At 41.7% G+C, this 20977-nt stretch overlaps 2 protein-coding genes across 4 annotated transcripts; one reads left to right on the plus strand and one right to left on the minus strand.

The window, feature by feature from the left end:
* Window positions 1–5949: 5949 nt before the first annotated feature.
* prpf38a (pre-mRNA processing factor 38A) lies at window positions 5950–11112 on the minus strand. The gene is made up of 10 exons (XM_035412476.1): window positions 10953–11112; window positions 10463–10622; window positions 10169–10290; window positions 9545–9630; window positions 9305–9415; window positions 9117–9223; window positions 8995–9021; window positions 8608–8699; window positions 8341–8389; window positions 5950–6711 (listed from the first exon to the last, which is right to left on the minus strand). The coding sequence occupies exons 1-10, from the start codon at window positions 11080–11082 to the stop codon at window positions 6669–6671; spliced, it is 927 nt and encodes a 308-aa protein (XP_035268367.1). The 5' UTR covers window positions 11083–11112; the 3' UTR covers window positions 5950–6668.
* Window positions 11113–11205: 93 nt separating this feature from the next.
* Window positions 11206–20742, plus strand: orc1 (origin recognition complex, subunit 1). 3 transcript variants are annotated; one of them, XM_035412472.1, is made up of 19 exons: window positions 11206–11452; window positions 12067–12177; window positions 12364–12491; window positions 12623–12789; window positions 12881–13253; window positions 13471–13714; window positions 14281–14400; window positions 14830–14895; window positions 15446–15535; window positions 16169–16403; window positions 16532–16638; window positions 16948–17049; window positions 17407–17578; window positions 17931–18038; window positions 18221–18370; window positions 18891–19010; window positions 19175–19341; window positions 19455–19542; window positions 19739–20742. In XM_035412472.1, exons 1-19 carry the CDS (start codon window positions 11370–11372, stop codon window positions 19931–19933), a joined length of 2826 nt encoding a protein of 941 aa, XP_035268363.1. In that variant the 5' UTR covers window positions 11206–11369; the 3' UTR covers window positions 19934–20742. The 3 variants fall into 3 exon arrangements, with proteins under 3 accessions (XP_035268363.1, XP_035268365.1, XP_035268364.1); XM_035412473.1 differs by having other exon boundaries at window positions 11346–11727; XM_035412474.1 differs by lacking the exon at window positions 14281–14400 and having other exon boundaries at window positions 11207–11452.
* Window positions 20743–20977: the final 235 nt, after the last annotated feature.

Genomic DNA, 20977 nt, shown 5'->3' on the forward strand with positions numbered 1-20977 from the left:
CGTTCGTAGGGTAACATATGGCCTAGGGCAGGAATCTCAAACTCCAGTACTGGAAGTCCTCTGTGTTTGCGTGTTTTCTTGTTTTATTTTCTATAAGCGGTATAGGCCTTGGGAACAAGATGGTGCAATGTCTTTAGCCAATCAATAGCTTAAATCATGCAACAAAATACCGAAAGCAGAAGGTACTATGAATTTAAGATCCTTCAATTTTAGATCATTGACCGAAGGTTCTGGTTTTACAGCTTTCCCAGTAACAGAAGTCAATTATTTCCCAACAAAAGTAATTTAACAAATCAATTTTCGCTAGTGAGAGAAAGCCATCTAAATGGCACAATTTATGCATATCTGTATTGACCTATTGCTGCCATAATCATGTTTATTTTAATAGTTAGTTACAATAGTATTTCCCATGATGTCATCTGCATTATTGCAATGCCTTGCTGTCTGGTTAAGTGGTCTGTGCCATCAGACCATTGTAAGGTCTCCAGAATGCTGCAGCTCACCTGCTCTTCAGCCTACTTAAAGTCACAGCTCAGTCAGTCAGTCTTATCAGAGTTTCATTTGCTTCCAGTACCTGCCCACATCCAATTCAAATCACTGATATATCAAGCTGTAAAAGGTACTAGTCCCTTGTATCTTCAGACACTGACCACACTACACTCAAACCAAATAACTCTGTGCAGCCTCCTCTGACCAACTGGCTATCCTGTCTTCTCAGGTGAGTAGTGTGGATGAATATGGTCTAGATGGAAGTGGGGTGTTGGGGTGCAGGGAGAGGTTGCAGGTAAGAGGCGCTGTGTTGAGGAGTGGTGAGGGGGAGGAGAGATAAATCAGATCCTGAGAACTGGGATGGTATTGACAAAAAGAGTTGTCAGCAGGGGGCTACGGCATTCCTGATTCCAGTACCAGGCCCTGGTCTAGTCTGGTGGGTGGCAATGCATTTGCAGAGACAGGTAGATATTTGGGACATACCCCTTTCCCAAATTATGTAGTCAGTTATTAAATATATTTTTCCTTAGTGGCATTGCAACATATAGGCAATGTTTCCCAATAATACATCTCCAACTTAGTTTTCACATTGCCACTTTATATTCCTGTTAATGAAGCGCTGAACTAATTTTCAACAGTTCTCTGTATAAAACAGTGGAAAATAAGATCTAGCTAGCTTCTGATAACGTATTGTATTTTAAGATGAATTTGGTGGACTGTCAGTGGAGTATGAGCTTGGCTGTCAGAGTTAAGCACAAGCTGGGAAGATGGGGTTGGTTGTGACTCCATTAAAAGCAACACACATTTTCACAGCCTTGTCACTAAGCTAACAAAATGATGTTCATGCACAACCGCGACAGAGCCAACAGTTTGACAGCCTATAATTATAGCATACTAATTTAATGTCTGACATTAAATTCCATGAAATGTTCTCGATTGGTGCTGGCTAACTGGCCTAGTTTAAGCCCACTTAGGTATGTTTAAATAAACAATTATTTTGTAATATATTGATGTGTAGCAAATGGTTTTACTCAAAGCATATGAGAGAGACCAACAAAGACTTGTGCAGAAAGGAGATGCCAGCAATATGCGAGCATGAAGAAACTAAAATCTGACACCGTAGTATTTTGAATGAGGATTTTGTATTCAACTGTTTTTACTGGTAGATGTCAAAGTACACATATGTCTGAACGTGAACAACCATTTCAAAACGGTAATAAATGACTTATGTCTTTTTCTGAAATTTAAGGTAATGGGCACAGTTGATTTCACTTATGGGCACAACCGACCCTGAGGAAGGGGTCAGTTGATCCTTTGATTTCATACCGTGGAAGTCAAAATATGCTCTGGATAAGAGCGTCTGCTGAATGTATGTAATAATGTATTTTAATTGTTTAATAACTTAGTGATTCTTGGTATGTAGCACGCACTATTCAACAAACTTGATCATATTCATTTGTATTTACATACTGCAGCACCCTAGTGTTGCTGCATCATTTATTACATGTGCTGTCTGAGCCCAGTGGCCATAATATAATGACACTGTTGAGGAACCAACCGGGCATTTTGTTTTGTCTTGTGGAAAGAGGTGCACCCTACAGATCTTATTGTTTTGGCATGATCAGACCATGATTAACCTCTTATGACTCTCTATCCACCCCTTCTATCCTTACCTAGCATTCCAAAATCACAGAGTGTGGCTGTTGCCATGTTGAACAGATGGATCATGTTCAATTAAGTGTAAATGGAACTAAGCTGTGTCAGCAAAATAATATTGTAATATTTACTTTTTTCTATCAAACATCAGGATATCGGTAAGCTTGCACCTGAAGAACAAATATAGATAGAAATCAAATAGAGTAAACAGCCAATCACTGCTCTTGTTTCAGTATCAATGTTAATGGAAAAAAATTATAAGATTCACTTTTGCATTTTAATAAAAATGAATATATGTGTCCTCGCCCCTGTAATTTTCAACATGCTCCTTGCTGCTGTCTCCCAACACTCCCACAGCTCCCTCAGCCACACAGATGGCATTCAACTGGATTTTAATCTCAGATGGCTCCAAGCCAAAACAAAGACCAAAATCCAGCAGATCTTTGAGCTCCAGTACACCTATGACTGTGCTCTCCTTGCCACACCCCTGAAACCACGCAGCATGCCCTCAAGTACGGTCGTCACAGCTTACCAGTCTGTTGGCCTACAAGTTAATATCCAAAAAACTAGAGTAATCACGCAACTCTACTCCTCCACCCCGCAGCCTTCTACATAAATGATTCTCCTGTTAAAGTCATCCAGCACTTCACATACCTTGGTGCTCTGCTCTCTTCAAGCTGCTCACCTGACCTTGGGATTCACGCGCGATTAGGCAAAGCCTCTTCTGCCTTTGGCTGCCTTCATACCAGTCTTTGACAATAAACATCTCCAAACCAGCACCAAGGTCTCTGTTTACACCGTCGTGTTCCTCTCCACTCTCCCCTATGGTTCTGATGGACGGACCCCATATAGGCATAGGCACCATATTCGGCTCCTTGAGGCCTTCCATATCCACTGCCTCCAGCGCATCATGGAGTTGTCATGGGAGGACCGTGTCCCCCACTGTGACATCCTCCACACTGCCAACTCCCGCTGCATCAAGCCCACCTTACCTCTGCTGGCTTGGCCATGTAGTCAGGATACTTGAGCACTGCCTCCTGCATCATATCCTCTACAGCCAGCTCAGTAGCACAAAGCGATCTTCTGGCAGACAAAAGAAGTGCTTCAGAGATTACAGCAAAGATGAAGCAGTGCAAAATGAAACCCACTGAACAAGAAACCACAGCTCTCAACAGGCCCACCTGGTAGGGGTGAAAGGAGATGCCAATAATATTGTATTTGAATCTGTATTAGTTCAACCAACAAAATTATTTGTATTTATATTAAAACCGGAAGTTGGCGTGGTGTAAAACAGAAGTGGGAAGACATTAACATAGAGTTTAAAGTAATTTCTTCTGTCATTTCTCCCTCCCTTCTCCTGGGAGTATGCTTGTACATAGCCTACGCACCATTGCTCTCCTCCAATCAATTCCACAGAAAACGCACGGCTTTGGTGGTTCACTGGGACCGCTCGCACACATATCAGCTGTATTTTAGAAAGTTATGTTGTAGCTATTATATTCAGTGTATTAAAAGTCTCAGTTTCAGTGAAAACCCGAAAATATGTTGGTGGTATGTTCGTGGAGTTCTAAGCCTCTCATTTCCATAACTGCAGCAATTACTCATCCCCAGCCTAAAGGCTTTATCAACTTCACCGCAATATTAGTGAATACATTTTGTGGGATTATATGTGCAAAATTATTTTCGAAAGCGCTTTATTGGGAAATTTGTGTCAAAGCACTGGTCATTGAATTGTTCACACCTGGGGGTGGGTTGTGAAGAAGATGGCAGATAGCCTGTATTGCTTTACTGAGTCAAAAAAAAAATTCTAATTTAAAACACGCAGTTTTTTAAACATGTTGGAGTAATTTTAATTTTAAAGTCCCCAAAACCCCATGGTGTCACTCTGGCCAATCTAGTGTTAAGGCAAACTGTCACTCACTGTCTCTCTGCAGGTGTGTGTGTGTGCGTGTGTGTGTCTAATTAAGAAGCTTGGTTCTGAAATCTGAGCAAATGTTATCAAAGAGGTGGGAAGAAAAGATCTGAATCCAAATATTGGCCAAATTCGGGAAGAGAAAATCTTCAGAGAGAACACATTATTAGAGTATTTGTATCCGGCACCATCCTTACCACCTGGCAAGCTGTTGTCTCCAGAGCCAGCCAGCAGACCCTCAACATCGTCATGGAGGAGAGCGAAGCACCAAACAACACCAATGCGCTGCTGGAACTGATCCTCCATCCTCTCAGTTCCAGTGTCCAATTTGCAGCAGAGTTTGCAGCAGTTTGCAGTGGCCTCCACAGCCACAAGAAATGGCACCAGCGCCAACAGACAGCACTGACTTGGAAAAAGTATATTTGAAAGAGAAACAGAAAAAAGTCGAACCCTCTCACCATTACGATAGAGATCCCACAATCCAGCCCTCCACTTTGTTTTGGCGCTTTGTTCTGGAACACCTTGTGCAAATCATGAGAAGAAGAAAGTTTTTTCAAGAGTGGATATTAACCAAGCGTGAAATAGTATGAAAAAAGAGGGTTGGTTGAATGAATGTCTTACATAGAGGTTCACTGTTTGTTGCCGTTTCACCTGTTTTTTTAAAGGTTGCATAATTAGCTGAATGCAGTTTTGACTGATATGCACGTTTTTCTGGTAGCCTAACACAGACATTGCAGTATTTCTCAGATAAAGTGACCAAAACTTATTTCACAAGGGAAACTTGGTTTCGCTTCTTTAAATGGCTATAAATGCTGATTTTAACGGCGTAAACCATTTAGATCACGGCAGAAAGACAGGCGCCAGATAGCCAGCAGCTCCAGCCAGATTGTGATAAAACTCAGCTGTCAGTACAGCCAAAATGAATTTACTGCAACCACGTGACCAGGAATCCCTTCTAGTTCTATACAGTCTATGGTTAGTATACAGTTGTGGACAAGAAGCCCCGAGAAACCGTGAGTCTCTGTAATTCTTGGTAGTGAAATCCAATCAAATTCGCTACCAGATACATCATTTATAGCTAATCAAATAACCTAGCTCGCACTGTAAGAAAATTAAATTTAGCTACATTTTTATTTATTATGCACCAGATCAGTCACTTTCATCTGTATCACCTGTCACCAGCTATGTTTTTTAAGGCCACTAGATGGAGCCATTTCTTTTAATATGCCAAAAAATGAAATAAACAATGTTACCTATCATAGTTTTCATTGTTTCACAATACTGTGCAGTGCCAGCACATAATATGATGCCAACTATCATAGTGTTGATGTTACTTTATGCTACTGTACATTAAATGCTTGGTAACGTTTGCTGAAATGTAGAGGCCCTTGTGGGAATTCGGTCCTTTGTAGTTAAATTTTGTAGTTCCAAAGTTTAAGTCAATAACAGTTTATTAACAAAGCCAAAACAGTCTCATTTACAGCATGAAACAAACCAGGTAAAAGCTGGACATTTACAATTATAATAGTGTTATTCAGGCACCTGCTTTGTACCCATATTCCAGAACACAATGCACCAATAAGGTGTCAGCTAACCAAATGTCCAATTTTGCCTTTATGTACATGTCTGACCCTATTTGTGCTTCCACATCTATGGCAAGTCTATCCCAAATCAACATTCTTGATTACTTCATTACATTTGTGTCTGGCCACCCATTTGCTTCTGGTAGACCATCAACCACCCATTATTTTTAGATAAGCCATTAAGTTCATCTGAGCACAAGCCATATTTTTTAATCAAACATGGAAAACTACTTGAAATTTCCTCTGATCCCAATTCATATGTAGTTATAGAAGGTCCAAGCTTAGTCATCCAGATGCACACAATGAAAGCACACTTGAATTGGTAATTTATTTCAGATGGATAGCCGAATGAATCTTAGAACTGTATGAAATACTTGAGTGTAGGTCCATCCATTGTCTAATCTGCTTATTCCAGTTCGGGGGGTGGGGGTTAGCACACATCAACTTTCAGGACAAATGCTCATAAAACAGGATCACTGTAGAGCCCTGAGTACATCAACGGCGAATCAGTTTGACTTTCAGAAACTCACAAAAAGACACACTCCTCTGAAGAATGCAAATAATGACAAATCCTGGCCTTGAATAAACAAATTTGGAGTGTTTTGTTGCCGATTAAATCAATCATGAATTAATAAATAACACCCATAAATTAACTAAGAATATTCTCTCGCATCAATGGTCCCAGGTTAATTCGCTAACACAGACTGGAATCAAACCACATCCAATGGTATCATATTTAAATAGAATTCAGAATTATGCAGACTGGCATATAAATGTAAAATTCTATTGGTGGGAAATAAGACTGCAAAGTTCTAAATAGGAATAGTAAAAGAGACTTGAAAATCCTTCTTCCAAAACATCCAATTTAATTACATATGCACACAGATCTAAAAATGACAAATAAAAAGTTTCCCAAAAAAAGCTACTTGAACATCTTGCATATGTCCTTTAAGAGATATGCAGAGTCTGAGTAATCTGTAGAATAAAGGTAAAGTCCCTTAGATCTTGATAAAAATGTTTTACAAAAATTATTCATTTCCTCTTCGGCTCTTCTTGTGACTCTTCTTTGATCTGAAGACATAAAAAGATGATTAATGGTCAGAAGGCAACATTATATACATATATTTATAATGAGCTCCATAACGTTTGGGACAAATGACTCCATGTTCAATTGCTTCTTTAGTGCAGTTATAAGAGAACTTTCAGTATCTAGGCTTGATTTTTGGCTTTTGATTTGCTCTTGGGGTCTGTTATGGGTGTTTGTCAGCATATGAATCAGAGTTGTGCCAATGACAGTCAAGCAAGCCATTATGAGGCTGAGAAATACAAAAAATACAATCAGACATAGGCCAAACCTTAGGCTTACCATAATCAACTGTTTGGAACATCATAAATGAGAAAGAGCGCACCAGTGAGCTCAGTAATGGCAAAGGGCCTGGCAGGTTAAGGAACATCTCTACAGTTGATGACCAAAGAATTATCACTATAAAGAAGAAAAGCCCCCAAACACCTTTCCTATTCCTTCTGCTGCTGCTGCGAGCAGTTACGTCATCAATGAAGACAAGTGGGCCAGTATACGTAGCAGCCACACATGCTCAAACCAGAACACCCCCACCACCTTCACACAAGGGGGGATGCTTTTGATCTTGGGCAGTTCCTTTTGGCCTCTTACACTATGCTCTTGCCATCACACTGACACAAGTGAATTGTGGTCTCATCTTTTTTCCAGAACTCTGCAGGCTCTTTTAGGTACTTCTTAGCAAACTGTAACCAGGAAATCCTGTTTTTACAGCTAACTAGTGATTTGCATCTTGCAGTGCCTCTGTAGTTCTGCAAATGGTAAAATGGTAAATGGACTGCATTTATATAGCACTTTTATCCGAAGCGCTTTACAATTGATGCCTCTCATTCACCAGAGCAGTTAGGGGTTAGGTGTCTTGCTCAGGGACACTTCGACATGCCCAGGGTGGGGATTGAACCGGCAACCCTCCGACTGCCAGACAATCGCTCTTGCCTCCTGAGCTATGTCACCCTGCACATCCACACCTGCGTCCTGAGGAGTGTTTCTGATCTGTCAGACCAGTGTTTTCAGTATTATGGTCTTCCTTAGCCTACCAGGTCCATCGCGACTACTCAAGTCACCAGGGGTCTCTTAATGATGTTCCAAAGGTTTAGCCTGACTTTTTTTCTTTTCTTTTTTTAACAAATTTCTCAGCCTCATAATAGCTTCTTTGACTTTCTTTAGCACAACTCTGGTCCTCATATTGACAAATGCCAATATAACCAACTCCAAAGGCAATCAAACCAAATGGTGAAGCCATCTGTAAAAACATTATGGCGCCCTGAAATGTACAAGAAATAAGGCTATGTATAAGAAATGATGTTATTTCGACATGGTGAATACAAAATGTATTAAAATACCCTTCAATAAAAGCGGGAAATCAGCACTTTAAACACATGTGCACTGATTGCAAATCTAAAATTGAAGAGTACAGAGCCAAATCAAGGAGAGAAAAAAGTCTTTGTGCCAAAAATTATGGAGTTTACTGTATTTCTCTGAGGTGTGTATGTGTGTGTGTGTGTGTGTATATATATATATATATATATATACACACACACACACAGGTGAATGAATTTAATTGTCTTTTCAATATTCCAAATAAGTTTAGGACTCCCCCTCCCAGCTCCAGTGATACTAACCTTTCTGGGGACTTGGAATGACTGCGATGCCGGTGGCTTCTGTGGTGACCTGGAGTGAAATACATCTCTTAATCAGACACAGGGCTAAAGCTGTCAATACAATCGACTGAAAGTTATCCGATATAATTAGGGCAAATATAATTAATCAAACAATGTAAAAAGCCATTTTAGATACTTTTCAGAATGCCTCACTTGAAATTTTAATAATTCAGAACTGTAATCGCTTTCCCGGCGTGAAATATGTCACAAAACTTGTTGCTGTGATACCTGGGGACTTGGAGCGGTGGCGCCTATCTCTGGACCTGCTGCGGTGCCTGCGGGGGCTCTTGCTGCGGTGGCGTTCCCGTCTTGGGGAGGGACTAGATCAACAACAGAAAAGTTTCAAGTCCTTTTTCTTCACCTCTAAATTTCCACAGGAGCCTCAATGAAAGTATTACAATCATCCCGGTTCAATTTACTCAATTGCTTCTATATTTCATTTATTTTCAATGAATAATGTAGAGAGGATAGCTCTTTAATTTTCCAGTGTCATTTATTTGTATTCAGATGAACCAAGTGTTGTTCCGTTTGGAATCCAAGCTGATCTGGACATTTTAATGTTAAATTTCATTTCTCCAACAAAAAATGAAAATAAAAAGACAAAGAAATACTAACCTGCGTCTTTTTGGTGACCTGCTCCTCCTAGAATTAATCATAAAAAGTAAGTTTTGAGTACTTTTCTAAAAACTCCAACAATAATGTCATTTCATGCTTGTAAATATTTGCTTCATTTGTACCTCCTTGGTGAACGACTGCGTCTGTAGCGTGGTGAGGGGGAGCGGCGCGGCCGGTCATTGTCACGGTAACCCCGTCGGTGTGGCTCTGGAGATGGTCCTCTCTCTGGCTGCAAACACCAACAGGGAGGGTTAGGCCCAACAGTTATACTACTTTGCTCAGAAGCACTGAAAGGTCAAGATGTTCCTACCTTCTCCTCTTCTTCATCCTCGTCTTCACTGGTTTCCACCTCATCCAAGTCTTCTTCCAGAGCACTTATACGAGAGTCCAGAAGCTCTGCCTCTTCTAAGACCTGCCTTTTCTACAGTGAGAAATGAGCACAAACACATACAAGCCTTGACTTGTCAGCTCTATTGCCCAGTACAATAGAATTCATTTTTTTTAAATAGTAACTTTTTAATTAAGTAAAAAAGATGTTTTTCAGGCCTACCTGTAACCTGGGCAGGATAACATCACACACTCTCTCTGCATGTAGCAACTCATCTATGAACTCATCCACATGCATGAGTTCAAATTCTGTAAACCAAGAATAAAGCCAATGATAAGGCCATTATGCATGGGATTCTTCCTCTCTTAAGAAAATAAAGCTCAAGACCTTTTCAAAACCTAATGAACACTTCAAGACCAGCCCTAATTTGTGGCAGTTATGAATGTAAATTTAAGTATGCTAAAAAGAATTACCAAAACAAACCTGTATATGTAAACACTGTCAATAAGGTATATATGCTCAAAACATATTTAAAAAATAATTCTGACACTTTATATTATTTTCTAGCAAGGCAATCATTCAGACAAAAAGTTTTTTTAACAAAGCAATGGTTAAACGGCAATTAACAGTAACATGGGAAATGACCATCAAGTGGTGATCCTGCTTTTCGCCATAACCCACCCAAGAGCACTGTCAGCAAACACTGTACAGTCAGCAATCATTCTGCATATATGGGCTATGAAAATGTGAAAATCTGCAATTTAATTAAAAAAAGCAAGACAAACAAACAAGACACTTAAGAGAAGCAGTTTAGTCATCCATGTGACCTAGATGCACAGAACTCACCTCCATTTCTGTTCTGGCTTTTGATTTTTCTGTAATCATTGTAAAGTGGCTCAAGGTATTTGTAGCAGTCCACTGAAGAGCCAGTCAGTCTCATGTACGTGGCTCCAAGCAGACGGACATACCTGAAACGACAACAGCTACTAGTGGAGCATTCGGAACACATCTTCACAATGCCAGAGGTGGGTATATCTGACTACATTTTACACAGTTCTAGGATTTCGTACAAGATCAACAACTAAATGAAGATTAACGTTACATGTTACCCCAGTCCCATGCTCCCAGCCTAGCACCTACTTGAAATCCTCGTTTTTAATGAACTCCACGATGATATCCTTTTCAGGCTGGATCTGTAGCATCTTCAGAGTCAGGCAAAGGAACGGTGTGGGTTTGATATTCCCTCCATAAACTCCACCAACATACTTCAATTCCATTGCTTTGTCCACAACCAGCTCAGCTTTACGGTACATACAGAAAAAGAGCAAGGACATATAACCGCACTACAAAACTATGAACGTTAGCAACCAGTAAAACAATATCAATTCAGCAACCAACGGAATTTCACTAGTTAGCCGTTAGCTAACGATTCTGTACTGTTTATAATCATTGGCTAACTAACTCATCAACGTTATAACAATCCGTGATTCTGTTGTGCTCCTACCTGGACATTTTTGAGATACTGAAAAAAGATCAACGCTATACACAACTGGCTGACTTAACGTTAGTTGGCGTGCATTCTTACTCATGCTACCAGGTCGTATTTTAGATTTACGTTCATTGAACTTACCCGTCAGTCCGAAACACTCTTCTTTCCAGTATTTTGACTCGTATATGCGTGTTCGTATAATTTTCTCAACTAAATACTGTGGGTTTGTCCCGTGTATGCTATTAGCATCCTTCACAGTTCGGTTCGCCATTTTCCCAGCCAAATGTATAGATAATTTCCGGTACAGGATTATACTTCCTGTGTTCGCGAGGCGTAAACTGGGCGTAAACTACTAGGGTCGAGGGGCGTAACCTGAGCCTAGGGTGACACCCAGCAAGCCGCCTTTGGTCGTGGTCAGGAGTTACTTGATCAGTTCAGAAATATATATATGTAGTTTTTTTGGAGCCAAATGTGTGTAGATTCACCGTTGGATGTCTGGACATTTTTTTGAGAAAACAATAACCATTTTTTGGCACAGTGACACCTTCCCAGATTGTTATGTACAGTCAGCGACCCTCCCCCTACTGCAGTTTTCACGTCATCAGCGCGCGAAAACTTCAGCGTGAATCGTCACAGAACGAGTAACTGGAAAGTGTACTATTGCCTCTGTATTGCTGAAGTAAAATTAAGATAAACCTATATGTCGTACTTACACATATAAGTCGACGTATGGTTGTAGTCATCTGATACATATCTTAACAGTTTAATTTTAAAGTGCTAAAATAGTTTTAATTCATTTTACTCTCTAGTTTTATTGTTCTTGCTGCTAACACTAGGGCTCTCTGCATTTTGCTGCTACCTAACTTTAGCAAAATAACTGGCTTGCTACTAGTTACCCGTGGTTCTGTTAGATACTGTAAGTATCTCGTTTCCACTTTTGCTGTCTGATTTTGGTATATGATGATGAGGTAACTTCTGTCAGTAGGAGTGTGTTGAGAAATGGGATCTACTGAGTATGATTTAATCATTTTAACGTTGTATCGATAACAAGCCATTCTCGACATTGGAAAGATAGCGGTACGCGACATCCTTGTTTGTCGTAGGGTTCCATCAGATTACAGCTAGCTGCTTTTCATTTTAGATAGTGTGTGTATACTAAATTCCAGTAACGTATGCAAATGTAACCTCAATATTGATTGCATTAGCAAGATCACCAATGTACGGTTGTACGTTAACAGCCTTTTTACTTTCCTAGGAGTGCAACCATCATGAGGCAATACTTCACGAGACTGAAAATGAGACGGATTTACGGCTGGGTAGGAAAACCCGAGGTGGTCGACAGAAAATTGCGCACGAATTGCTATGAGTATGTACTTTGTTATTTTTGCGCGTAGTCTAAGCTGTTCTAAATGTGAATTTATTATGGTCAGTATACCAATGATGCCAACCCTCGATCACTGGGTAGCCGTCATTATCATTTTATTCTACTTCTGCTTTATTAAGTTTTTTTACAATTATATTTGATCACAGACATATTAATTTTTTTGTCTAGTGCTCTCAGCATAAGGATGGATGGCAAGTCTGAAGCCAGTCTGATTAAAACTGGTCAGTACATCCTGATTGAAGGGGAGGATGATGAAAACCCTTATGTGGCAAAGGTCCTCAAGTTCTTTGGTGTTGGTAAGGAGCTATGTGTAGCATTTGTGCACAGATTCATGCATATGCTAATGCATCTCAGTGAATGTTCTGATTGTAGCCTGTGTATGGGCCCAGACTTGTGCCCTTGGTAATTGGCTTGCTGTGATACACAGAATCGGGCAAGAGGGCCACAGTGCAGTGGTTTGTACGTTTCTGTGAGGTGCCCCCCAGGAAGAGGAAGTGTCTTGGCAGGAAGCCCCACCCCCAGGAGATCTTCCTCTACCAAGATTCCTCTTGTGACAATGAGATCGATGCAGAGACCATTATAGGCGCAGTGCAGGTGATAGCATACGAATTCGTGTTGCTCTACCATGACTGCTTCTATGGTGCTATTGCAAGGCATTTGACTTAAAAGTTTTGTTTTGAACCAGGTGAAGCACTTGCCTGAGGACGCTGACTTCCCTGAGACGGAGAGCAGGGACACGCTCTATGTCAAAATGTGCTGGAACTCGAAGACTTTCACGGTCGTGGACAGCAAACAGCTTCAGCAGCACGCTGTGGCACCCGAGCCCCCCGCCCCGGCACCGCTGCCTCGTGCTCTGCCCACCCCTGACCTGGCTGTGCTGAAGCGGGCTGCGCACAGGCCGCACAGTCGCGTCTCCATGAGCACGGGCAAGGTGGGCTCCGGCGAGGCGGAGTCGGGCCACTCCACCTCAAAACTCTCAGCTGCCCAGGACCTCAGCAGCGTGCGCCAACGCCGCTGCTCCTCCACCACGGGAGTGCGCAAGAAGCTGGAACTTAATAGTGAGGGCATCTTTGGGTTTCTCGTTCATGCTGGAGTAGATTTAAACATATTTAGATTAAAAGTCAGTTGCATTAATCTTACAGCTGTAGTGTGATTACATCTCATTTTGGAAGTGTTCTTTACATAATATAACTTCAGATTTCAAAAAACTGAGGCTGAGAAAAAAAAAAAAGTCCCTTTCCCCTGAATCCTTACTGACCATACAATCTATTCCAGGCCCAGTGAAGAAACTAACCAGGGAGGAAGTGATTGAAGAATTACTGCAAGATGAGATCAAGACCCAGAAGAAGCTGGCCAGCAAGCATTCCTGTTCCCTGCCTCAAATGGTGTTAAATGTGAAACTCTCCCCATTGAAGTGTTCATCTGAATCCCTTGTGGGTGTCAGGATAACCCCGCTGAAGACCCATCAGAGTTTACCCAGCTTCTCTGAACTCCCACTGCAGTGCCAGGACTCTGCTGGGTGAGCTTTGGCGCAGTACATGCTACGCAGCACATTTCATGAACGTCATATTAAAATAATGATGTAATAATAATGGATTTGCGTTTGTACAATTCCCTCTACATTCTTATAGTGCTTTACAGTGAAGGGGAGTAAATTATCCTCAGCCCTCCTAATGAAGTATGACTATATTCATTTTGGTGCATGGCCCGGGCTATGTTTCTGATTACATTACAGTACACAATTTCTCCTCCCTGGGGAAACAGATTAGACTTGTACTAGTCATTTACTTTGCATGTGCTTGGTACATCCAAACAAATGTTTTTCTCTGCTTTTAATTTTCAAGGACTTCCAATGGACATTGAAAATAATGATAGTTGAGTCAACTATCAACATCACCCCTATGTGCCCAGGTTCATTTTCAGTCATATGGGCAAAAATGTAAAATGGCCGGCTGAAAATGTTTAAGGTTCTTTGTAGGCTTGTTACATTTCGCCTGTGTTAAACATTCAGGTGCACAACGGCATGATGCAGTGAAACTGCATGGCCCAAAACATAAGAGATAAGATTCCCCCGGCTTGTTTTAGGGACTGGCTTGGTGTCTCCCCCCTGGAGGACGAGGCTGAGACAGGGGTCAAACAAAGGTCATCAAAAACCCCTTTGCAGAAACAGGAAACCCCCAGAAGGAGTAGTTTGAGGGTGCAGAAGTGAGTGCCCTACGCACCCCTCTGTGGCTCATGGGTTTTAGATGAGCATTATCACTGGTGATGGGGTGGCTGGGCTTCCATGGTGGGATTTTTTGTGGCAAGGCTATTTGTCCTCTCACCATTTTTATAATGCGTTACAAACCTCTCGCAAAGCACTCTGGTTTTGTCACTTGGTGTTTTTCGAGGTGATAATTTCCCTATTAAGTAGTGCTGCTCACTTCAGTATTGTGTCCTGCTGTTATTGGCATGCTGTGCAGATGGCACTGATGATGTCGATGATCCCCATATGAAAAAGGTATCATTGAAGTCCTTGTCAGTTTGTAGCTTTTTTGATTGTTAAGAAAAAAGACCAGATACTTACAGTAATCTCAAAATGAAATTTATTTGCTGACAGTCCTCCGCATAACCTTGTGCCTTGTCTTCATACAGAGCTAGAACTCCATCCAGCAGGAAAGACTCCTCTTCCACCTTTAGGGAGCCTGCTCTGGGGGTTCTGTGAGTATCACTCCTGAAACTAGTAAATCTGTGCCATGCTATGACATGGGGCATATATTGGATCACAGTATTTTAAAGAGTAATAAAAATGACTGCCTCTATGGGCACGTAGGCAATCTTTCATATTTAAAAATTATTATTGTTATTATTATTTTTCTTAATCATACCGAATGCACTAGTAAACAACCAAACATCAGAGGCCATGTGAAATGCTTCTGGGATAAAAAGATCATCACTAGCTACTGGGTGTTGATGAAATGAGCAATCAGCAGCAAGGTCCTACAGCTTCTATGTGATTTGTTTTTTCATTCACGGAAGCTGCAGGGCCTTTCTGCTGAATGGCTGTCTTCCTGGATGCATGGCCTCTGACGTTTGGTTATTTACTACTGTAACAGGTGTGATTGGAGATAAAAAAGATTAAATATTGCCTATATGCTCGATGGTGACGGTTATTTTTAGTATGCTTAAATAAACAAGATTTGATGTATTGCTCCAGCCTAGTATGGGGCTCAGTGGCATGTCCTCCATGATGTGCTTGTGTGTTCCGCAGGCCAGAGGAGCATGTAGAGCAGACTGCCATGACACCACGTTCAAAAAGGAAGTCTGCTCAGCTGGTCTCTGGACGGATCAGAAAACAGTTGTAAGTGTAGACTCTTATCCCCATCCTTGTTGGCTGCCATAATATATCAAGCACAGAGTAGAGGTCAGCCCATACAAGCTTTTTTAGGGCCAGTGGCAGTGTTCCTGGTGGCTTTCACCAAAGCATTTGTCTCCTTATGCTAGTATCGGAGGTTGCTGGCAAACAAGTTTTTGTAAAAAATTTTTGCGTCTTTATTTCTCACCATAAATGTATTTAACAAAGTATACATATTTTTCAGAGCCCAGGGTGATATAACCTTCATGTAACTTTGCCCTGTGGTATTGGTGTTGCCTTTTGCGATTAATTTTGATTTTAGATTGTCCAAAATGACATGTATATATCATACTTAACCTTTTCAGGAAAAAAGCAGTCCTGCTTTGAAAGCGATTACTTGATAACTGAATTACACAGATATTTAGCATTACATCCGTGATGACGTGTGAATATGTTCAGTAAAATGTGTTTAATTTTAACTGCTACACTATGTTTGTAATTATTGTATGCACAAAATATTTTGACTGAAACATTACTAATGCTTAAAATGGACTGAAAAATAATACAGATTGATAAAGGATGAGAAACACTCGTTCCTTGATTGTGCACATTTTCTAAAGCTGAATTTTTGCATTTTAGGAAGCTGCTAAGCTCAAGTCAGCCCCTGAGCTTGGACAGTGATGACAGCGATGACGCCTTTGTGCCACCGAAGATGGACGTGCAGAGTAGCAGCGAGGATGAAGCCGACGATGGGGAAGTGGGGAGCGAGGATGAGCTTCTGGTCGTGAAGAGGAAAGGGTGGTCCCGCACCCCAAGTTCCACTCAGAAAGCTCGCGCCTCAACCAGGACTCCGTCCAAGACGCCCAGTAAAAAGGTGACGCCGCCTTCGGGCTTCTTTTGCCCCTCTGCCCGCTGAGGTTGGTGTGGGCAGTGTGGCAGTGCAAGGAACTGCGGAACGAAGCTTAAGGGTGAATTATTCATTGTCGTCGCTCCCTTTCACAGGCTGCTCCTGGTACTCCTCGGACCCCCCGTCATGCAACTCCCAGCATTCCCAGCAGGGCCCTGCCAGCCCGGAAGCCAGGAAATGTGCTGGAAGAAGCAAGAGCGAGGTGAAGAAAAAATCTTGAGTTTCTATTGATGTAATATTGTGAGTATTGGAGTCATAAAAGGTTTCCAATGCACAGTTGGCAAAAATGCACAAATGGATATATCAGCAAGCCTGTTCTTTCCTCTGGCTCTCCAATGCAATTGTCGTTTGCCTCCTTTTTCAAATTTAAGTTTACCTTATGTAATGTGAAGATAATTACTAAAAATAAGAGTTGAGTGTAATGAATTTGTCTGTGACCTTGGAAGGATAGGATTTTAAAAAAAATTGTTTTGAGTAACTTTGTGTTTTCTGATGTGCTCTGGTCACCCAGACTTCACGTGTCCTCAGTGCCTGAGTCTCTGCCGTGTCGCGAGCAGGAGTTCGAGGACATTTACAGCTTTGTGGAGAGTAAGATCAACGATGGCACTGGAGGGTAGGACAGCAAGTTTGTTAACTCTGATGAAGACTACAGTAATAAGTGCTGCTGGCTTTGTTAAAGTTGTGGCGCTGAGGAGTGTCTCGTGGCTTTGCCTGTTGAGCGCTGTCCCCATGTTATTTGCAAACCGCGACGTTGCCGTGCGACCTTGGTCGCATGTCTCTTTCCTTTTATCTCGCTTGCCACTCTTCCTGTCTCTCTATACTGTTCTGTCCACTGAAAAAGCTAGAAGAATTTTTTTATAAAAAAAGATTACGGCGCTGTTTGTCAGACATTTTATTGTTTATTTTGCTGTTACTAAACGTCAGAAGATGATGTTGGCTATGCTAACCAGTGGGTAACTGTCTGTGGCAGGTGCATGTACATATCCGGGGTCCCAGGCACTGGGAAGACGGCCACAGTGCTTGAAGTGATTCGCTGCCTGCAGCACGCAGCTGACCAGGACGAGATCCCCTCCTTCCGCTTCATCGAGATCAATGGCATGAAGATGACCGACCCACACCAAGCCTACGTCCAGATACTGCAGGTAACATTGCTTGCGGTTTTCATTTTATTTATACATATGAAAAAAAAAAAAAAATTACTCCTAGTATGTCAAAGCTTTTACAGTTTACAAATTTTCTTCAAATTTGTCATTTACATCCTTGTTTTTCCAAATGTTTTCTTAACTACCATTAACAAACCAAAATTAAAGGCAATGGAACACAACTCATGATAAAAGCTGCTAATAGTTGCAGTGTAGTGACTGAAAAATTGTGAAAACAAGATTTTTGTTTGGGTTTTGGGTTTTCTTTTTCTGCGTTTGTGGCTTTTTGAAATGTCTCCTGGTTAATGGTTCTTGTGAATGACCCATTTTCACCCAATTGCTGTGTCACCAGAAACTGACTGACCAGAAAGCCACTGCTGACCATGCCGCCTCCCTGCTGGAGAAACGCTTCAGTAACCCCGCCCCCAGGAAGGAGGCTACAGTGCTACTTGTAGATGAGGTAAGACCATGTGAGCAGGAACCTTCTCACAAAGGACGGATAACATTCTCAACAGAACCAGCATGACTAATATCAGGATGATGTTTTATTTTGCTGGCAATCCTAGTTTTAGCATGTGTTGTTTTGTCTCTTGTTGCAAAATTATTGTGTGATATGACAGGTGTGGTTGCTTCTTTTCTCAGCTGGACCTGTTATGGACCAGGAAGCAGAATGTCATGTACAACCTATTTGACTGGCCAACGCGACGCCATGCACGCCTGGTGGTCTTGGCCATCGCCAACACCATGGACCTGCCAGAGAGAATCATGATAAACCGTGTGGCCAGTCGGCTGGTATGGCACCTCAGACATGAAAATTTTATTTTTCAAGTGGTTAGTTAGGCTGATATAGCAATTCTGGTTGTATTGCTATATTTGCTTCACATTTGTGTTACTTTTAGCCAAAACGGTGTGGAAAAAGCACACCATATATAATACCAGTAATGCACGTAACGGTTGATGACATCTCTGCTGACTGAACTGTGAGTGTGACTTGGTCTTGCCTGTAATAGGTTTCTTCTTCCTGCTGAAAAAGAATTGTGATTGATTTCCTTTCCTTTAGAATTTGGTGTACTGATGTCTAGTCCTTGCGTAATGTAATCATAACGACTTCTCCCAGACACAAATATATAAACCCCAGCTATGTTGTTTTTAAACAGAGAATCACCCTGCATCCATAGAGATGAAAACAAATGACATGAATTTGTGATCGCGGAGGCACTGTACGGCAGTCTTACTGTGAAGACGCAGAGCAGGCAGGCCCTGTGCGAGCTTGTGAACCCCTGACCTTGTTTATGTCTTTCTGTGTGTGCAGGGCCTGACTCGGATGTCCTTCCAGCCATACAGCTTCAGGCAGCTACAGCAAATCATCACGTCAAGACTGAACAAGGTCAAAGCCTTCGAGGAAGATGCCCTTCAGCTTGTCTCCAGAAAGGTAAGCGTATCATATTTATTTCCTTGCACCTTTTAACAAAATCAGTTGAGTCTGCAGTAGCGCAGACTTCATCTTTCTATGAATGAGGATCACTGATATTGGACTATGTACAGCCAAGTTTTTTCTATTCAAGATGAACATGCGTGTTTGTTTTTCTTGTCAAGGTGGCAGCACTCTCAGGTGATGCTCGGAGGTGTCTGGACATTTGCCGGCGTGCTACAGAAATCTGCGAGCACTCTAGCCAGCCCTCAGACACAGGACTGGTGGGAATGAGCCATGTAATGGAGGCCTTGGAAGAGATGTTCTCCTCCTCCTATATTACCGCTATACGGTTAGTCTAGCTTATTTCTGTACTGTTTATTCTCCGGCAATCGGCTTGCAGAAACTGTCTTTGGTCTCGCTGGTGTGCCAGCCGTGACCTGATGACTTCTGTGCCCGCTGCAGGTGTGCCTCGCTTCAGGAGCAGCTCTTTCTGCGCTCCATCATCGCGGAGTTTCGAAGATTAGGTTTGGAGGAGGCCACCTTTCAACAGGTACGACGCCAAGGGTCTAACCCTATGCTTTGGTTTGGATCGAAATGGCTATAAATAGGTAGTTCTGTGTACTCCTCCAGTGTTTCACCCGCTGTTTCTTTCTCTTCATGGAATCTGTTCATTTCCGTCTCCAAACTGAGATATTCCCTCACGATTCCCTGTGTTGGTCTTGCTGTGTCTGATTGTTCCTGCCCAGGTGTTTGTGCAGCACCAGGCTCTGTGTCGTGTGGAGGGGATGCAGCCCATCAGCGTGTCTGAGGGCCTGGCTATCTGCCAGCGTCTGGGAGCCTGTCGCCTCCTGCTGCTGGAGCCCAGCCGCCTGGACCTGCTGCTGCGCGTGCGGCTCAACGTCAGTCAAGACGACGTGCTCTACGCCCTCAAGGAGGACTGAGAGCAGAGGGGCCTGTGGGAGGGCTGTGTGTGTATGTGTTTAAGTCTGCCCCGGGGAGCCTGTGCCCATGCAAGACTTGAGTATGCCTGCCTGGTGGGTATGCAGGGACTAGCGGTTTTCTGATCAGCACTGCATGGAAGCTGTGTAGTCTTCTGTAACGGTGAACCCTGCAGAACGGACATAACCACGGATTTATAGAGTTACACAGGCCGTGTATATGTAGATCTATGAGAGGCAGGCTCATTTGTACTGTACAGTTATGTACCAGGTTTTTCCTTTACACTAGTGGGGAAAGGCTAAACATTCTCTACTGAAAGAAATGTTTGGCTTCCCTGGGAAAATTATATTGCATTGACTTCACTATCTGTAATACCACTGAAGGTTTACAGCAAGGCCTCCGAAAATGACATCACTCTTGAGTGTTTGAGCTTTTAGCTGTATGTTTAATTTTCCATTCTAGTTTTGGACATCTCATATTATGAAATTAAGGCAATGCTGAGTTGGAGTGAAGTGGAAGGACTATTCTGGCCTTCCATTATGAAATATTTAAGGTGAATACTGAAACAAGAATTTTTTTTTTTTCATAGGATGAGAAAAATTTAAAGTCAGTCATGTATTGCTGGAAGTTAGGCTTCCAAATTGATGTAAAAGGTTGTTTTCCATTGAAGCCAGGCTACAGTTCATTAGAATTAACTTTTTAAAATTTTGTTCGACCATGGATATATTTTTATACTCTCCTTTTTGTACGTTTTAATTTTGATGTTATTTTATTTGAGTACTTAATAAAAAAATAGATTCTTACCGTAAAATCTTTTTTATTATTTGGCAGGGGACGTTCTAAGGAGGAAAAATAGGTAAATCATTCTTGTTCAAGGTTTTATATGAACTTGTTAATATTTTGTATGAACTTATTGCATTATTCTGGTATTGAATAATATAATAACAAAATGAACTTTAACAGTAGATCTAAGGGCATTCTTTATAGGAAAATGATTTTGAATGATGCATTAACTGTAGGTAGAACTTCAATTTCACGCAACCAAT

This window comes from Anguilla anguilla, chromosome 4, assembly GCF_013347855.1.
Source record: "Anguilla anguilla isolate fAngAng1 chromosome 4, fAngAng1.pri, whole genome shotgun sequence".
NCBI lineage: Eukaryota > Metazoa > Chordata > Actinopteri > Anguilliformes > Anguillidae > Anguilla > Anguilla anguilla.

Coding starts and splice junctions, on each gene's coding strand:
- orc1 (XM_035412472.1), top strand. CDS start 11,370: ATGTACAGTCAGCGACCCTCCCCCTACTGCAGTTTTCACGTCATCAGC. Junction 15,536..16,168: donor GGACGGATCAGAAAACAGTT/GTAAGTGTAGAC, acceptor TTTGCATTTTAG/GAAGCTGCTAAGCTCAAGTC. Junction 17,579..17,930: donor CCTACGTCCAGATACTGCAG/GTAACATTGCTT, acceptor CTGTGTCACCAG/AAACTGACTGACCAGAAAGC.
- prpf38a (XM_035412476.1), bottom strand. CDS start 11,082: ATGGCGAACCGAACTGTGAAGGATGCTAATAGCATACACGGGACAAAC. Junction 8,700..8,994: donor AGGTCACCAAAAAGACGCAG/GTTAGTATTTCT, acceptor TTGTTGATCTAG/TCCCTCCCCAAGACGGGAAC. Junction 8,390..8,607: donor CCACCGCTCCAAGTCCCCAG/GTATCACAGCAA, acceptor ATTTCACTCCAG/GTCACCACAGAAGCCACCGG.